General features: G+C 42.2%; 1 protein-coding gene across 2 annotated transcripts; it reads left to right on the top strand.

Moving 5' to 3' along the window:
* The first annotated feature begins 170 nt into the window (after window positions 1-170).
* On the top strand, window positions 171-12,997 carry gnl1 (guanine nucleotide binding protein-like 1). Of its 2 annotated transcripts, none has more exons than XM_027146156.2 (12): window positions 171-505; window positions 2,114-2,264; window positions 3,743-3,879; window positions 4,051-4,202; window positions 4,433-4,504; window positions 6,329-6,521; window positions 6,625-6,723; window positions 6,831-7,013; window positions 10,026-10,204; window positions 10,300-10,474; window positions 10,736-10,876; window positions 11,057-12,997. In XM_027146156.2, the coding sequence occupies exons 1-12, from the start codon at window positions 433-435 to the stop codon at window positions 11,311-11,313; spliced, it is 1,812 nt and encodes a 603-aa protein (XP_027001957.1). In that variant the 5' UTR covers window positions 171-432; the 3' UTR covers window positions 11,314-12,997. The 2 variants fall into 2 exon arrangements, with proteins under 2 accessions (XP_027001957.1, XP_027001967.1); XM_027146166.2 differs by lacking the exon at window positions 171-505 and adding an exon at window positions 674-713.
* The last annotated feature ends 4,982 nt before the right edge of the window (window positions 12,998-17,979 follow it).

Below are 17,979 nucleotides of genomic sequence, written 5' to 3'. Positions count from 1 at the left end.
AAAAACCGCTTTGCTCCCCACAGACTGGCGGAGTTCGAGAGCCGCTTGAGTTTTTAAACGAACGGACGCTACCATTCATCATTGTGTGGGGGTGTTTTTTTTTTTTCGGTTTGTTTGTTTGTTTGTTTGTGTGTCCGGGGGGTGTAATTCTGTTATTAGAGTTAGAATCAGAAAAACTCGACTTCTGTGTACGTATTATTTGCACTACGGTGTCATTGATGATACGTAAAGATTTAAAATAAATAAATAAATAAATAACCCCGAACTAATTCGAGTGGTACGAGCCATCTCGTTTGGCGTCGTAGAAAAAAGTAACGTGCGCGAGAAACTTCAGTGTAAACACCGAGTGAGCTAATCCGGCTAACGTGCTACAAAAAAACCCCACAACACGGCATCTAGTGCTCGCGCTGTTTTACCAGGATCCGTTCCAAAATGCATCGGAAAAAGCCGTTTAGTAATAAACAGAAAAAGAGACAACTTCAGGTCAAACGCGAGAAAAAGAGAGGTGAGTGTGGGGGTTTATTTTTGTCCAGGTTAGCCGACGCTGGATTAGCCAACAGAGCTAACTCGAGCTAACCGCGCGAGCGTTTAACGGTTCTATAATAACGGATATAAATCGAATCGGTTCTTTTAAGGGGTACAAAACGCAAGGTTTCGGCACTTTAAAAGATTCGACTCATGTATTGTTATGGACATAGAGCTTCACAAAACAGGTGTGGTGCTGTTGGAAAAACGAAAGAGTGGGTTTTTTTTTTAACTATGGCGGATTAAAGCGCTCGGAAATGTGTGTGTTTTGAAGCCGAGACCTTCAGCAGTGTAACTCTGTAGCTGTCAGTCAGTAAGGTTTGCTTTATGCGGAATAACAGTGCGCAGACTCACTACACTGTTATGTAAGGACGAAGAGAGGAAACAATGAGGGAATTATTCAGGAAAAGGTTACAAAACACTTCCCTATCCTAAGGGTTTAATCTTGATATAAGACAACAGTCGTCTAAAATACTGTTTAGTTATTATTTCTGCCAGATCTACCTTCCTTTTCGTGCTAAACTTTTTTTTTCCTTATCAAACACTGTGTATGGTATATCTGCAGGTATATCTGTTTGTTCCCATCCCATACATGTTCGTGCTACAGAATGGCTGAATAAAAAGAGAAGTTTTCAGGATTTGAGCGTAACCTTGGCAGGGAACGTAAAGACCCAACTGCTGTAAATGATCTCGATAAAGAGACAAATCGATTAGAGATATCGACAGATGATTTCGTTTGCAGACGCCGACATCTGGGAATAAAATTCATTTCAAGTTAAAGGTGGGATCTCCGTTGTTTGAGAAATGCTTCAGAAAACTGATTCGGGCCGCCAATCAAAAACAAAACTAGCGTGTAGCCAATGAGCAGAAAGGGGCGTGTCTTGTCAATATGCGGCAGAGAGAGTGTTCAGTGTGCAATTAACATTTACGGCATTTAGCAACTGAGGGTTAAGGGCCTTGCTCAGGGGCCCAGCAGTGGCAGCTTGGTGGACCTGGGTTTCAAACCCATGACCTTCCGATCAGTAGTCAAACACCTTAACCACTGAGCTAGCAGAAAGTGTTTTTAACATTGACATGGCAGATAAAAAAAAAAAGAAGAAAGAAAGCGAAGAAAGGCTTACGATAAGGTAAGAAGTAGGACGTGTTAATATAGGATCAGCTTTCCAGCGCTGGAGAGAACTGAACGTCTCCCGCGTGAAATGGAGATAAAACTTTCACGGTACAACACACAGTACTACAGAAACACATTTGTATTACCATAGTATTACTCATTGAGTTCATTTATTGATAAAAAATATCCCCTCAGTCAGCTGCCCCAACAGGTTCTGCCATAATACTTGTCTGGGTTATACTTGGGTTATACTTGTCTGGTGTATGTGTGGGCGGAGCTGTCAAAACAGGGGTGGGACCCATTTGGGTTAGGGGTGTGTTTGTTTTGGTGATTTCAAATGTCAACATTGGCTTTCAAACAATGGAGACCCCACCTTTAACGCCTAGATACAAGAGAATCTTTTATCTGTCACGAGAATGCAGGATCATGTTGTTTGTAAAAGCATGTACGGATGTTCGCGTGTGTTGGTTTTTGCAGGTGATACAGGCTCGGGACACGGTAGCCAGAACGCCAGTGTAGAGAGAACGGTCGGACGGGATGGACAGTCAGACACGTCCGACAGCGAGACGACTGATATAAGCAGGATCGACCAGCCTGGCACCAGAGACAGCCGACATGACCACAACAGGTGAGCACTTGGAGAGACAAATCCGTAATTCAAGAAGTGCCTGGGTAGAAGTTGTAGGAGATATTTGCATATGCGCAATCGGTTCGAGTTACCTAAACACACAGGCACACAGGCATGAAGCCAGAATGCTGGTTTCAAAATGATTTGCACCCCCTTAGAATCAATAGTTTGTTACGTTCGTCCCGGAGCGAATAACAATTGCTGAGTCTCTAACCGTGATATCACAAAGTTAAGCACACTTGTAGATGGATCCATTTCAACATGCCTGAAGTTTCTTTATATCCTTAGGTTTGTGCAAGTCGACCCAGATTTTCTGTAGCTCTTATATGACAAAGCTGAGCCTTTCCTGTGGATTTTTGTGTGCATCCACTAGGTCAGGGGTCAGCAACCCGCGGCTCCGGAACCGCAAGTGGCTCTTTCATCCCTCTGCTGCGGCTCCCTGTAGATATGGAAAATAAATATTTAATTTAAATTTTTTTATTTTTGTTAGTTAGTTTTTAAAAAAATATATAATTCTAAATTCTAAGATCATGATGCTCTTGTAACATTAAAATAAACCGTGTTTAATATATATATTTTTTTTTTTGGTCGCTCAAAATATGCGTCATAACTGCCGACTTGCGAAATCCGACACACAGAAGCAGGCGCATTTTTGTTTTGCTGCAGCCGGCAAGTTAAATTTTTGATGTCATGCAGGGCGTTGAAGTGTCACGCATTGAGAGTGACAGTCACGCATTTCGGTCTTTTCTCGCACTCTCCCGCCGCACATCGTATTTCTCACGCAGAAAAACTTTTTGACTATCACGTATTTAATAAGCCGCAGCGCCCAAAATGTATCAGTCCGCACTGCTGTCTCTGTGGAATCGGGCAGGAACCAAGCGCATCTCAGTTCTTAGTCGAGCTTGACACTTATCAGCCAATCAAAAAAGAAGCTACACAATAGCCAATCAGAAAATAGCACTATCGGGGAAAGATTTAACGCAACATCCAATGAAAAAAAGCGAGGGGTTGGAGATGTCACGCTTGCCTGTCTTCAAAACTTGAGAGCCCTGGTCATGAATACGAAGGACTCAATTATATATTAAACATTTTATTTGAAAGTAAACTTCAACCCATCGTCTTTTTTCTTCAGGTTAGTTCAAACTGTTCAAAATATTTTTGTTTGCCTGCAGAAATAAAATTGCGTTTACTCTGTAGCAGTTAATTGATTTCATAAATGCAACACACTACAGATTTTTCTATACTTTCCATATAGGTAAAAAACGATATATGCAGTGTTCTCTTCATTTTAGATATCAAAAGAATTTTGTGGCTCCCTGTGGTATTTTTTCTGTGGGAAACGGGTCCAAATGGCTCTTTGAGTGTTTAAGGTTGCCGACCCCTGCACTAGGTGAAATTAGTCTAGCAGGTCCAGATGTCCTTGAGGGGAAATACAGGGCCAAGTCTGAGCTAAAAGCTTTACTGACGTTCCTATACAGGTTTCGGCTTCACTTTGAAAAAGAGAGCAAAGAGGAGGTGGAGAAAAGGAAGAAAATGGCCAGAGAGAAAATACTACAAATGGTTCCAGAGAGAGACCTGGAGATGGACATAAAAGAAATCTACCCTGAAGACCAAGGTTTCCCTGCTTTATATTTGCTATTGACTAGTTTGACTTAACAACACAACACTTCCCTCCAGGAGAAAAGATAATAATCACGTTAATAAGCTAAACCGCTCAGCTCACAAACAACACGATGTCTGCTTTACTAACTTCCTGTTTTCTTGCTTTGATTCCCCATGATTTCAGGCCTGGATTTCCCTCAACGGCCCTCTTGGAATTATGGGATGCGCAGGGAGGAACTGTCGAGGAAGGAAAGGAAGGCATTTGACGAATTTCTGGAGGCTCTTCATTCCAAGAATCCTCCTCACTCGCTCAGCCATTTTGAACACAATCTGGAGGTTAGTTGTGTTTCTCATAAGACAGAGATGTTTCTGGACATTGCCATTTCAGTCCATGTCCATCTCAAGCACCAGGCCTCTAAATCCACTGCATCTCTGTGTAAAGAAATGTAATGAATTTATTGCTCTTGCCCTTTTTTTCTTCTTCTTCTTCTTCTTTTCATGTGTGTTCATATAAACCTATATCTCTGTTACTCTCATTTTTCTTGCATGTCCCTTTTCTTTCTCAGACATGGAGACAGTTATGGAGAGTGTTAGAGATGTCTGACGTCATCCTGCTTATTGTGGATATCAGACACCCAGTGAGTATTCATTCATTCTCACGTGTGTGGGTTCTGTCAGCAGATGGGGCTAACAGGTCTGCTTATAGATCAGTATCAGCTCTTATAGTTTCTAACTCCAGCTCACACGTGAACAGCTTTCATACTCGGTGCTGTTTAATTCATTTTCAAATACATTGAGCACTTTATTAAATCAATGTCTTTTCATCACAGTAATTCTCATGCCGAAGTACAATTTATAATCTAATCTAATCTGCTTCTTTCATTCGTTCATTCATTCATTTTCTACCGCTTATCCAAACTACTCGGGTCACGGGGAGCCTGTGCCTATCTCAGTCGTCATCGGGCATCAAGGCAGGATACACCCTGGACGGAGTGCCAACCCATCGCAGGGCACACACACACTCTCATTCACTCACGCAATCACACACTACAGACAATTTTCCAGAGATACCAATCAACCTACCATGCATGTCTTTGGACCGGGGGAGGAAACCGGAGTACCCGGAGGAAACCCCCGAGGCACGGGGAGAACATGCAAACTCCACACACACAAGGCGGAGGCGGGAATCAAACCCCCAACCCTGGAGGTGTGAGGCAAACATGCTAACCACTAAGCCACCGTGTCCCCCTGCTTCTTTCATTTAAATAATAAAATATTGTTTTGAGCCCTTAATGACAACATCCGTATGTTAGGATTACTATAGCAGATATGCCATCGAACCAGAGGTTCTTATTTTTATTATTATTTTCTTTTCTTTTTTTTTTTACCAAAAAGTAAACGATCAACAGTGGTGGAAAGAGTACTGAGAAATCATACTCGAGTAAAAGTACTACTACAACTAAGTACGAGTAAAAAGCAGCCCATTTAGTACTCAAGAGTAGTGAGTATTATGCTGTATGAATGTTATTCCACCTTATACCCTGCCTGCAAATTAAACATCTAGCTTACAGTATCATTCTCTTTTATGGATGTTGCAAATAAATATATATATATATTTTCTCCAACAGTTTTATTTTCACCTGCTAGCACTGAAAGAACAACCAAAATTAGAGGAAGAACTCTCGATGCTGATATTTCAACTGGTTTAGCAGGCAAAGGTGACATGACATAATGACATAATTGCCCTTCTTCACCTTCACCGCATAAAACTCCTTCAGGTGTGGCCCAGGATTCAGAAGTATTTGTATTTGAGGTGTTGCACGCTGAATCACCCACCACACTTCCTCCCTCCTCCTCCTCCTCCATGATTAAACAGAATTAGCGCCAACTGCGGCACCGGGTGTCTGCTGCAAGTTTTCTATGTGCAATTTGATTGGACGGGAATCAGGTGACTGATTATTCTCCTTAACCAATCACAGGAAAAAATAAACAAAGTAGCGGCGGCAGGTTGAGGGAAAATAGCGCAGTAAAAGTTCCGATACAGCCCTAAAAAAGTATTCTGTTTTTAAACTATTTAATAAAGTACAATTCCTAAGAAAAACTACTCGATTACAGTAGCGAGAGTATTTGTAATTCTAAAAACGAGACAAACAAAATACAAACGTTGTACAAGTGTTGCTAGGTCACGGCCGGTCTGAACAGCTTCCTCTCACCTGCTAAACTAAGCGGCAACTTCCTGTTGAAATTCTGCCGGCTGTGACTCACCAAGGATCGAATACTCCAATGCGCACGTTTATACACGGACACACACAACTAACATTCTCTTGCATTTAAACTACAAGTGTTTTTGTTTTCTTGCCTGTTAGTCTGTTAGAGAAACCCATTCGTTTGCGGTTCCTTTACTGCGGGATCCGACCCTGATAACACAGCTTCATCTGGCTTTTCTCTCTGACGTGTATCAGGTGCTGCAGTTTCCTCCTGCTCTGTACCACTACATCACAGGTGAACTGCTGAAGCAAGTAATCGTGGTGCTGAATAAGATCGACCTTTGCCCCGCGCCACTCGTGTTGGCATGGAAACACTACCTGACCAATCGCTTCCCTAACCTGCAATGCGTGTGCTTCACTTCACACCCTGGACAACCTTACAGCAGCTGTGAGAGCACTTTTTCACATCTTTTTGTCACGGAGGCATTTGTCAACCGCTGTATACGCATTCCAGTCATTCTTCTGACTTTGTATGTTTTATCTCGCTCCAGTGTTTCAGAAAAAACGAATGAGGAGGAAGGGTGGGTGGAGCCAGGCGGGAGGACCAAACCAGATTCTGAGGGCGTGTCAGGAGATCACGGCGGGAAAAGGTCAGACACGCCCAACACGTGACGGCAGTTAAGTCCAGCCAAGAATTACGGTTACGACGTTAATAAATCCGATCTCGTTTTTTTTTTTGTTTATTTGTTTTGTTTAGTGGACTTAAGCAGCTGGGAAAAGAAGATACAACATGATGCTTTGGTCATCGGAAACGATGGCGAATGGTGTGACGATGGGACGGAGCCTGTGCTGATGGAACACCACACTGATGTTGCCATGGAGCTGCACAGTCCCACACAAGAACTTTACAAAGATGGAGTTCTCACATTGGGCTGTATAGGTACAAATGTCCCAAAATATTCTGGACTTGTCCAGTGTAATAAGACAAAAATGATGGGGCAAAAAAAAAATTATTCGTATTTTCACAGTGACCTGATTGTTTTAAAAGATTGTCATACTTAATAGTTTGCATACCTTGGGAGAATTTGCATGGTGTGTCCCCCTTTTTTTTTTTTATAAAGAAAACATGAGTGAGAAGGCAAAACCTATTTATTTATTTACTTACTTACTTAATTACTTAATTATTTATTTATTATAGGGCAAAACATAAAAGAAAATAAGGACATAATCCCTGATCAAATTTGCATTGCTTTAGTTCTTAATATCGTGTATTGCCTCCATTAGCATCAATGATGGCACGCAGCCTTTTGTAATAATTCTGCACGAGGTCCTTATTCTCTCAGGTGGTGTACTGTAGCTGCCTATTCTTCTTGGCAAAATGCCTCCAGTTCCTATAAATGTTTTGAGATCTCCCCAAAGTGACTCGATGATATTGAGGTCAGGAGACTGCGATGGCCTCCAGAAGCTTCACCTCTTTCTGCTGTAGCCATTTGGAGAGTCAAACTCGCCTTGTTCTTCGGTTCGTTCTCATATCGGAACATCTGAGATCGTCCCACGTGCAGCTTTTGTGCTGTAGAATGCAAATGATCTGCCAGCGTTTTCTGCTTTTCACCGTAGACCTTGTTGGTTCTTCTCCAAACACAGCGTTTATGGTTTTGACAGTAAAGTTCAATTTTGGTCTCATCGCTTCAAATGACTGTGAGAAACCGTGATGCTTGTCTGGGCACAATAACGTTTATTTATTTATGTTTATATTTTCTTTATAAGCACTCCTTATTGTGCTCCTTGAAACAACACCACCACTTTTTTCCAGAGCAGCCTGTATTTCTCTACAAGATGTTTGTGGGTTTTTCTTTGCATCCCGAACAATTCTCCTGGCGTTAGTGGAGTAAATCTTTCTTGGTCTACTGTACCTGACCGTTTCTTAAGCGGCCTTCACACTGCACACAACAAACGGAAAAGAATGTTGGATTTCGCCCCCTAGTGACAGTCACACGGAACATGCAATACGATCGTGTAGACGTCAACACGGGAGAGAAAATTACCCGAAACTGACCCCTCACTGATTTGCAAAGTTTTCTTTTGCCTCTCCAGTGAAGGAGAGCAAAAGCAAGAGCCTGTATTCTCCCTCCATTTATCATTTGTGAATGAAGGAAATAATTATTGAAAGAGTACAATCAATCAATGCAACAATAAATCCAGAAAGACCGCGAATGGACACAACATTAAAAATAATACAATATAAATATTAATAGTTTATTACTTTTTTTGAAAATCAATAACAATGTATTTAAAACAAAAAGATTGTTTTTGATAAAGTTTAAAAATGACTAAAGTTAATATTAATACTTTTCAATTATTCTGATCACCTCGCGCACAGGAGCCTGATTGGACAACATCGGAATACATCACATCCGGTCGGCATATCGGATGCGGTGTAGTCGCACAAGTTCAAATTTTTTAACGGATCCGAAAATTACTGATCCGCAGATGGTCGGCACCTCAAGCAGCGACTTTGCGACTCTTCATAGGAAATGGGAATGACTTCCGGTTTATCGGCGGTCGTTCGTCGTGTGCAGTGTGAAGGCCGCTTTAGTATCAACCGAACCTCTTATTTTCCACCTCTTTATCAGAGTTTGAACAGCACTGACTGGCATTTTCAAGTGTTGAGAGATCTTTTTATACCCTTTTCCTGCTTTATAAAAGTTTAACAGAAGTATCATTACGCAGGTCCATTTCTTTCAGCTTATGCAAACCTTTGAGCACAACTGTACATAGAGTTAAGAGGAAGAACCTGTCAGAGCCGATGCATGAGCCAGTACGTCGCTTCCAGAGAATGAGAGGTTCCATCAAAGACACCTCTCATCACCACCACGGACTGTTTACAGTAGATGCAGATGTTCAAATAGCAGTCATGTGCAAAGAACAGTCTAATACAAGTAATTGTGGTGATGACAGATCATTTAAGCTGTTATTTGCATGCACTTGCAAACAATTGCAGATAATGGAAGTAACTGTTAATTATGGTGTCTAATGCTGTTGTTTGGTTATTAGATAACTGATGAGATGTACAGATGCCCATTTTCCACCAAAAAGAACCGGGTGCTGGTTCAGAGCTGGTGCTGGTGCTGGTTCAAAGTTGGTTCCACTCGCAAACCTTCTAAGAACCGGTTTGCCTTTCCATCACAGAGCTGAGTCTGACGTCACTGTATACGTGTCACGTTTCCCAGCAACGTTAGCGCAGCAGCGGCAAACACAACATCAGCGATGGCGGATGTTGCTTTACCGTTAATGATCATGGCTTTGTGAACCTACATTGCTATCCAAACGCGGTGAATCCAACGTGTACGTGCAGCTCCATGTCATTTGTATTAACGGAGGTTGTAATCGAGAAAGTACATAACGTTTTTTTATCATTAACACAGGAAAAAAAACGTTAGCCTTAGCATGTAGCTACCTACTATCATGTGTGCCGATAATGTATCATATTGCGGTAAAGTAAAAGTGTATTAAACATTAGTAAACTTTAGGTACATTATCAAATGCGCTAACGGTAGCCCCGCCCACAGCCCTTGACACAAGCGGTTCTTAAGTCTAGACCAGCAACGTTTTGGTGCTACTTAAGAACCACTTTTCCTGGTTCAGAGCCTGTGCTTTGGCTGTCGAAAAAGAAAGAACTGATTTTTAAAGTGGACTCCGAACCAGCACTCAAACTGCCTCGGTGGAAAAGGGGTAAGAGAGTCCATGGTGGGGATGAGAGTGCAATGGCTTTGGTAGCTAAAAGAGACAAAAATTCTTATATATCGTCTCATGTCCATTGCTTGATGTCAAACCCAAATATCTTCAGTTTGAATCAAAAACGCTCAAATGTGATGTTTAGGTTTCCACAACCCTTTGGCCGTATAGTGTATTCAGCTGTCAATGCCTAATAAAAATCTGTTTGTCCCTGCAGGGTTTCCTAACGTAGGAAAATCTTCAGTGTTGAATAGTTTGGTTGGTAAGAAGGTCGTGAGTGTGTCTCGGACTCCTGGTCACACAAAGTATTTCCAGACGTACTACCTCACCCCTACTGTTAAACTGTGCGACTGTCCTGGACTCGTCTTCCCTTCTCGAGTCAGCAAACAACTACAGGTTAAAACACACACACACACACACACGTATGTATATGTATATAAAATGCAAACACTATTTCCAGAGATGTGACTGTTGGTCTCTGTGCATGTCAGATTCTGGCTGGGATTTACCCAGTGTCCCAGCTGCAGGAACCCTACAGCTCGGTGGGATACCTGTGTGAGCGCACTCCTTTCCTGTCAACACTGAAACTTACACACCCAGAGCAGTGTGCTGACACAGAACACACTCCCGACACGCACAAGTGGACAGCCTGGGACGTGTGTGAAGGTAACGGAATCAGCGGTGCCCTGGTTAAAACGATCCAGTCGTGATTTGTCGTTATCATGTAGAGAATTCCAATTTTGTTTCATTTACAAAGCACAAAATAAACTTGTCAACGTCGTCAGTTGCCCGGTTACATAAACAGACACAGATAGATGTTAATGACTTCAGATATTCTGGCACCAGGGTTTCTGTTGATTGCTCGAAAGAATGAGAACATATTTGTCGTTAACACTTCCCTTCTGTCGCTCTTCCTCACATGAACAGCGTGGGCAGAGAGAAGAGGCTACAAGACAGCAAAGGCAGCACGGAACGACGTCTATCGAGCCGCTAACAGCCTGTTGCGCTTGGCCACGGACGGCCGCTTATGTCTGTGCTTGTGGCCGCCAGGATACACACAGAACAAAGGTTCAAACTATTCTTTCATTTAATTTAATTTGTATTTTTGTTTAAGGAAGTTCAGCAGTTCTGGTGCCCTAGAGTTTAACTCTCTCATTCTAGCTGTAGCATTGCTGCACACCCCTTTTTCTTTGTTTTTCTTGTGAGAGATTAAATTAAATGATGAAATGACTGTAATTACATCTTTAGACAAATGGGAGTCCCACCCACATTTGGCAGAAATCGTCGCTTTGCAGGGAAGAAGTCCTGCCAGTGAAGAGAACGGAGAGAGGGACGAAGAAGACGAAGAGTCAAGTTCCGAGCCAGAGGAAGAAGGCGACCGAGACGCGGACGACGACGAGGACGCCGACGGAGACGACGAAGACGACAGCGTGAGGTCCGATAAAAAAGACAAGGCCTACAGACTGAACATGTTTGGCTTGCTGGGAGAGAACGAGTGCGAGTAAGGGACGGTTTCATCACGGTGTCAGTCGGTTGCTCAGATCCCTCTTATCTGCATATTTAGATTTTGTTTCTCAGTCACGTGCCAGTGCTTTCGATGCCGCTTGCAGATCGTACGATCCTCAATATGCCTGTTCCTGCTCCTGCGTAAGCAGCCGAGTTTGTGTACCTCTAGACCTTCTCTCAAGCTTTGTATCGTGACAATAATTTACTAGACAATAATTTTTTTCCGTTCGAGAGTTTAGACTGTGAATGTAATAACAGTCGGCCAATCGCACAGACCGCGTATCGAGCACAATCATCCATCGATCAAGAACCTGTGAGTCACTTTGTCGAGCTCTCTTGCCAAAGATCAGCAGAAGGTCACTAATTTCATTAAGGCAAAAGACAAATGGGAGCCTGGGTGCTTCAAGACCCAGCATGCAGCTTGAGGACAAATAAGCCAGGTGCATGACGGGGAAGGAAGTAAATAGAAAAGCCAGCCATGACATAAAGAGGTGACTAAGAGACGATGAGACCGAACTGAACCATAGAAGTGAAAAGAGAGTGGAGTGAATATCTAAAGCACTTTTTAAATCAGAAAGAGCTGTAGAGTTTTTTCTGAATAGATCTTAACAGACCAGGGGTGTGACTGACATATCAAATTACTGCCTACTCAGGCAACCGGCAGGAAGACTTTGTGTGTCAGAGTTCGATAAATCGAAAGGATCCTTCGTTCTTAGGTCACGTTCTTGAAGACATCACGCATGCATCATGCGTGTGCCGCCTTTCGATGAAACTCTCAAACCGTTCCTTAAACTCTGTCTGCTTTTGACACACAGCTCAGGGTTTGAGCAATAATATAGAATGTAATTGAGAGGAATAAGGGGTGATTTTCACCTTTCTGATTTCATTAGAATTCCTACGCGAAGACATTCTATTCTTGACTGGATTTCTCGGCATTACGTTTGCACGAGTGCCATCAGACGGGACTAATACTGTACGACGCACATTCGAATTACCGATCGAATAAAGATTTTTACAGTTGTTAGCTTTGCACATAAGAAAGATTGACCACAGAGACGATATTTTGTTAAACGAAACAGATTTCTACGAGGGTCGGTCTGAACGGGTCTGTCACAGGGTTTGTAATGCAGGGTTACAGGGAGCTTTGTTTGTGCCTGTGCTCATCACCGAGCTATACTATGCAAGATTAGGAAGGTTGGATTAGATTAGAAACGAGAAATTTGCTGTGCCGATTTGCACCGACGAGACGCGATAGACACGGACATCTTCGTGCACAATACACGTTGTGCTGAGGTCCGATTTGCACTGAGTTCTATTCACGAGAACACTTTTTATTACGGGACATGAAGTATATGATTGTGATGGACAGTCATCGAGCACCACATGCTGAAATCCTAGGACCATATTCCTCACACATTTACGTACAGGACTCCCGAATCAGTATCGTTACAATTCCAGTATAGTGTTAATATATATTATACAAAAGGACAGGGAGTATGAGCCTAGTTTGTTTGAAATATCAGAAATGCAAACAGATTTGCTCTCGAGTATGCAGTTGTAAAGGGGATGTGTGTCTACCATGTGCAAGTGAACTAGTAAACAAATGTACTTTATTGCTTATATTGAATTGATCTGAAGTAGCCCTCTGCAATAAAGAAGGAATGTCCTTATCATTTGCTTTCATTCTGTTGTGTTTATTTGTTTGTTTTTAAGCTCTAGCGCTGTTAGATTTAACCACGTAAAGGAAAGGATCTCGCATATCCACCAGTGGTGGCGAGAACTTCCCTGATTGACTTCCTGTGTACATGCATACATGCTGTATGGCCAGGAGATGTGGACACCTGGTCATCACGCATCACATATGTGGCTGCTCCCAAAACTTAGATGAAATCACTCATTCATTTTCTACCGCTTATCTGAACTTCTCGGGTCACGGGGATCCTGTGTCTATCTCAGGCGTCATCGGGCATCGAGGCAGGATACACCCTGGACGGAGTGCCAACCCATCGCAGGGCACACACACACACTCTCATTCACTCACACAATCACACACTACGGACAATTTTCCAGAGATGCCAATCAACCTACCATGCATGTCTTTGGACCGGGGGAGGAAACCGGAGTACCCGGAGGAAACCCCCGAGGCACGGGAAGAACATGCAAACTCCACACACACACGAGGCGGAGGCGGGAATCAAACCCCCAACCCTGGAGGTGTGAGGTGAACGTGCTAATGCTAACCACTAAGCCACCGTGCCCACCTAGATGAAATCAGAGAATTGTAAAATGTCATTGTATGCTGTAGTATTAAATTTTCCATTTACCGGTCCTAGCATGTTCCAGCACGCCTGTGCACAAAGCAACGTCCAGAAAAGTAACCCCACTGAAGCCCATGGGGATGAACTGGAACACGGACTTCACCCCGATCATCCTAGCACAAAATCAATCCTCGATTTGATTTCATGAATGAACACAAACCCCACAGGCTCACTCTATACTAGTGGAAAACCTTCCCAGTAGGGTGGAGGTTATTACAATCCAGAAGTAAACACGGGGGCGTGAGTGTCTGCTGTCACCACAAATATTTGACCTTACGGTGTAAGAAAGCCCACAGAGTGGTTCTTGTTTGGCTCAGCACTATTTCCAAATGACATGATACACTGCTGGCTATCTGGGATACATATAACTTAGCATTCTATTTCACCTGCCTTTACGATCAGGGAAACACCTGAATAACATGTACCAAAATAGCAGCGAAACTGACCTACTTTAGAACCTACTGGTAAAGTGATCAGAGATGACCGTTACATTCATGATACTTGGAGCGGTGATGTTCTATCACCAGAAGATTGTTGAGAAAAAGCAGTGTGATGCACAGCGTAGACTGTAGGGTGGGATGACCAGCCACTAGTTAGATAAATGTGCTTCCCATGTTTTTCTTCTGTCTAAGGATTGGTCTAACGATCAGTATGTACTGGGCATAACAGGGAACGTGTAATCGACCGATTTTACAAAAATTGTTTGATTACACGTCGGAAGATTTCCTATGAATCATGAATCGTTTTGGTTTCTTTGCCCTACTGGGTTAAGTGTTAAGCAAGCTTTTCCACATGGACCATAATATAATTCAAATTTAATTGGAAAATTCATTTCCCTGCCAACATGCTGTATCGTTATCATTTTTTCTTTAAGTACAGCACGTGGTGGCGTTTCTTATTGCGGACATTTCCGTAAGTTGTTTTTGCGTCTAATTCGAATCACCAGTAACCACCAAAACACATAAAACGTATGTACACAAAGCAGCCAAATAGAAAATTACCTGGAGTTAATGTAAAATCATGTTGCCTGCTCATGATTACCGTGTTCCCAGAACCGCTCTCGTGTTTCGCTCACTGGAGAAAGCTATAAACTGTGCTAATTAAATTCTGGCGTGTCAGATTCTTTGAGAAGCCATTGGTCATACCAGCGCTGGCCATATGCACTGCGTTAGTGTGGAGTGAGACATGAAGCAGCCTGCCATTCCCATGATGTTCTAAAAACCCTTACAACACCGTTCAGACACGCCATCCACTCCATATAAAGTAGTCGAATGAGCCGGGGTAATGAACCGAAGGCGTCACGTTACCAGTGTCTGAGATTGTTTTGTTTTTTCTGCCACCTAAACCTCAGCCCAGCAGTAAACAACAGTTTAGACGGAGGTCAGAGAGGAACCAGCCACAGAGACATCAACCTAAACCAACCCGAATCTTACTCTGGGTTAAAAAAGGGATTTCAGACTTCTGTCCTCGTGTGCCGTCGGCCTACACGGTTTTCCCTTCTACATCTTACAACACTCATGATTCAATCATGATAGTGGTGTGATGACAGAGAAAACAAATTGGCCTTCGGTCAATACACAGCCAGGGGGCAATGCAGAGTCATTGTTAGCATGTTATTCAAATTCCGATTAGCAGAGCTGAATTAGTTAAGCATTAAAGCACACAGGTTCATAATCCGACGCAGGAGTTTGTCACGTAGATAAACTGCAGAACTAGGAACACTATCCAGTAAGAATGTAGTATTTGTGCTACATTATGAACTGTGCGGTGACCATCTTGTTCAACCCACAAGCTGAAAGTCAGTCAGTCTGACTGGAAATGAAATGCAACCTGGTTTTAGTTTATTTCTCTAAAACACTGCCGGGTTAATAAGTAACAGGTCATATGTTGGGTTGACCAGTTATGTGTCATAGTGTTTAATACATTACATTTTATTCATAATTTAAAAAAAACAACAACAACACCACTTTTACAATTCTTAATACATTCATTTGTATTTGTGGAACGCTATTAGCAGTGAACATTGTCACTAAGCATCTTTACAGAATATATCATTTAAAAATGGAAACGTATTCCTCATAAGCATGTCAGACGTGACGGCGGCGAATCAAATCTCATCGAAGAAGAACCCTTGAGAGGAACCAGACGCATAAGGGAACCTCATCTGAGTGACACCGGATAGTGTAACGATTATTAACAAATTCCCTTCTATAACTGTGTGCTAGAAGGTCGAAAAAGTGCAAACCGGTTAAAGCGTTCTAGTCGTAACATGAAGTCTGTCGAACATGAGCATGTTTAACATTACAAAGCTACGGTGCTGGTTCATTTTCATGCAATATTTCATTTATATCGGGGGCAGGATTTGCCTCGCACCTTCAGGGTTGGGGTTCGTTACATTAAACGTTCTGTAATTAGACTTTACTTATATTTTCATTGAAACATCTAAACTATGAATGTTAAAATTACAATACTTATTGCAGCACTTAATAAATAAATAAATATAATTAAATGGGGAACATGGTGGCTTAGTGGTTAGCACGTTTGCCTCACACCTCCAGGGTTGGGGGTTCGATTCCCGCCTCCGCCTTGTGTGTGTGGAGTTTGCATTTTCTTCCCGTGCCTCGGGGGTTTCCTCCGGGTACTCCGGTTTACTTCCCCGGTCCAAAGACATGCATGGTAGGTTGATTGGCATCTCTGGAAAATTGTCCGTAGTGTGTGAGTGTGTGAGTGAATGAGTGTGTGTGTGTGCCCTGCGATGGGTTGGCACTCCGTCCAGGGTGTATCCTGCCTTGATGCCCAATGACACCTGAGATCGATGGCTCCCCGTGACCCGAGGTAGTTCGGATAAGCGGTAGAAAATGAATGAATGAATGAAAATACTTAGCATTAGAACAAGGCAGAACATTTCCCTCAAGTGGCTTAGTCAAGAAAATACTAGTTACTATAGATGCATGGTGTAACACATGAGAATCTTCCTCAGGTATTCATGATGATGGGAAAATCCTAACCGTTAACGGGCCCTGTATGATTCATGCCTGTGGCATCATGACACCAGGGTCCAGAGATGTGAATGGGGTTACACAAGTTCGATGCTCTCTAAACCAAGACACCAATCTCGAGTATATTCAACAAACAATAAATGACAAAATTCAAGCTGAACAAAAGTAGATGACCAAAACTAGGTAACCAGTCCTATTAAAAAAACAGACTAATGTTACCTAGCTAGTTGTTTGCCTGTGTACATTGTTATTATATACAGTATATCTATCTATCTATCTATCTATCTATCTATCTATCTATCTATCTATCTATCTCTCTCTCTCTCTCTCTCTCTCTCTCTCTCTCTCTCTATATATATATATATATATATATATATATATATATATATATATATATATATATATATATAATTCTTCCATGAAGAGGACTTCTGGCCAGTAGATGGGTGTAGTTGTGTTCCACCGGTTTCCATCAGTTCCTTGCTGATGCCATTTTATGATGTTAAAGGGAAGTAAGCAGGATGTGTCAATCACCTGCTGCATTGTTTCTTTGTCCGATCACCGCATCTGGGTTCCTCGACGTTGCCCGTTTCTTTGTGCTTCTTCAAAATAGCTTGAACAGAACATCTTGAAACCCCAGTATGCTTTGAATTCTTTGCCTGTGAGAGACCTACCTTGCTGATGTAATAGAACTATCTTGTGTATTGTTACTGTGCTCAGTCTAGGCATGGTGTAGGACCTGTTTCATGAAAATGTCCTTGACAACCTGTCCTTAGTCCTCACCCAGATTTAATGACTCAACCTACATATGAAATTATCGATCATTAGCTTCACTAGTCTTCTGATTGCTCACTTTGCATTTTGTAAATGAATCAAAATAAACAATTCCTTATATATTTTAAACATTCTACAGCATTTCTTCACAGCTGTCTTAAACTTGATAGATAGATAGATAGATAGATAGATAGAGAGAGAGAGAGAGAGAGAGAGAGAGAGAGAGAGAGAGAGAGAGAGAGAGAGAGATTGGTTGATTGATTGATTTCATGTTTGACTTTAAAATTTAACAAAATGGAATTTCTGTAACTATAACACTACAAATTTTACAGAAACATGCGAGTCACTTGACCATTGACCCGAGTCTGTGTGTGAATCACTAAAAGGCAAAGAAATACTAGTACACCTGTCTAAATGAGGAACAACTGGATGACAATGGAGAAGTGTGTGATTTATATGCGGTATGTCACTAGGATACACCAATAACATCATGATTAACCTCCATCCCTTATTCACTCATTCACTCACTTGCTCCGTCCCTCTCTCCTTCCCTCACTCACTCACTCATTTACTC

The sequence above is a fragment of the Tachysurus fulvidraco genome, chromosome 3 (genome assembly GCF_022655615.1).
Source record: "Tachysurus fulvidraco isolate hzauxx_2018 chromosome 3, HZAU_PFXX_2.0, whole genome shotgun sequence".
Lineage (NCBI taxonomy): Eukaryota > Metazoa > Chordata > Actinopteri > Siluriformes > Bagridae > Tachysurus > Tachysurus fulvidraco.
This window is presented reverse-complemented; position numbering and strand designations above follow the sequence as displayed.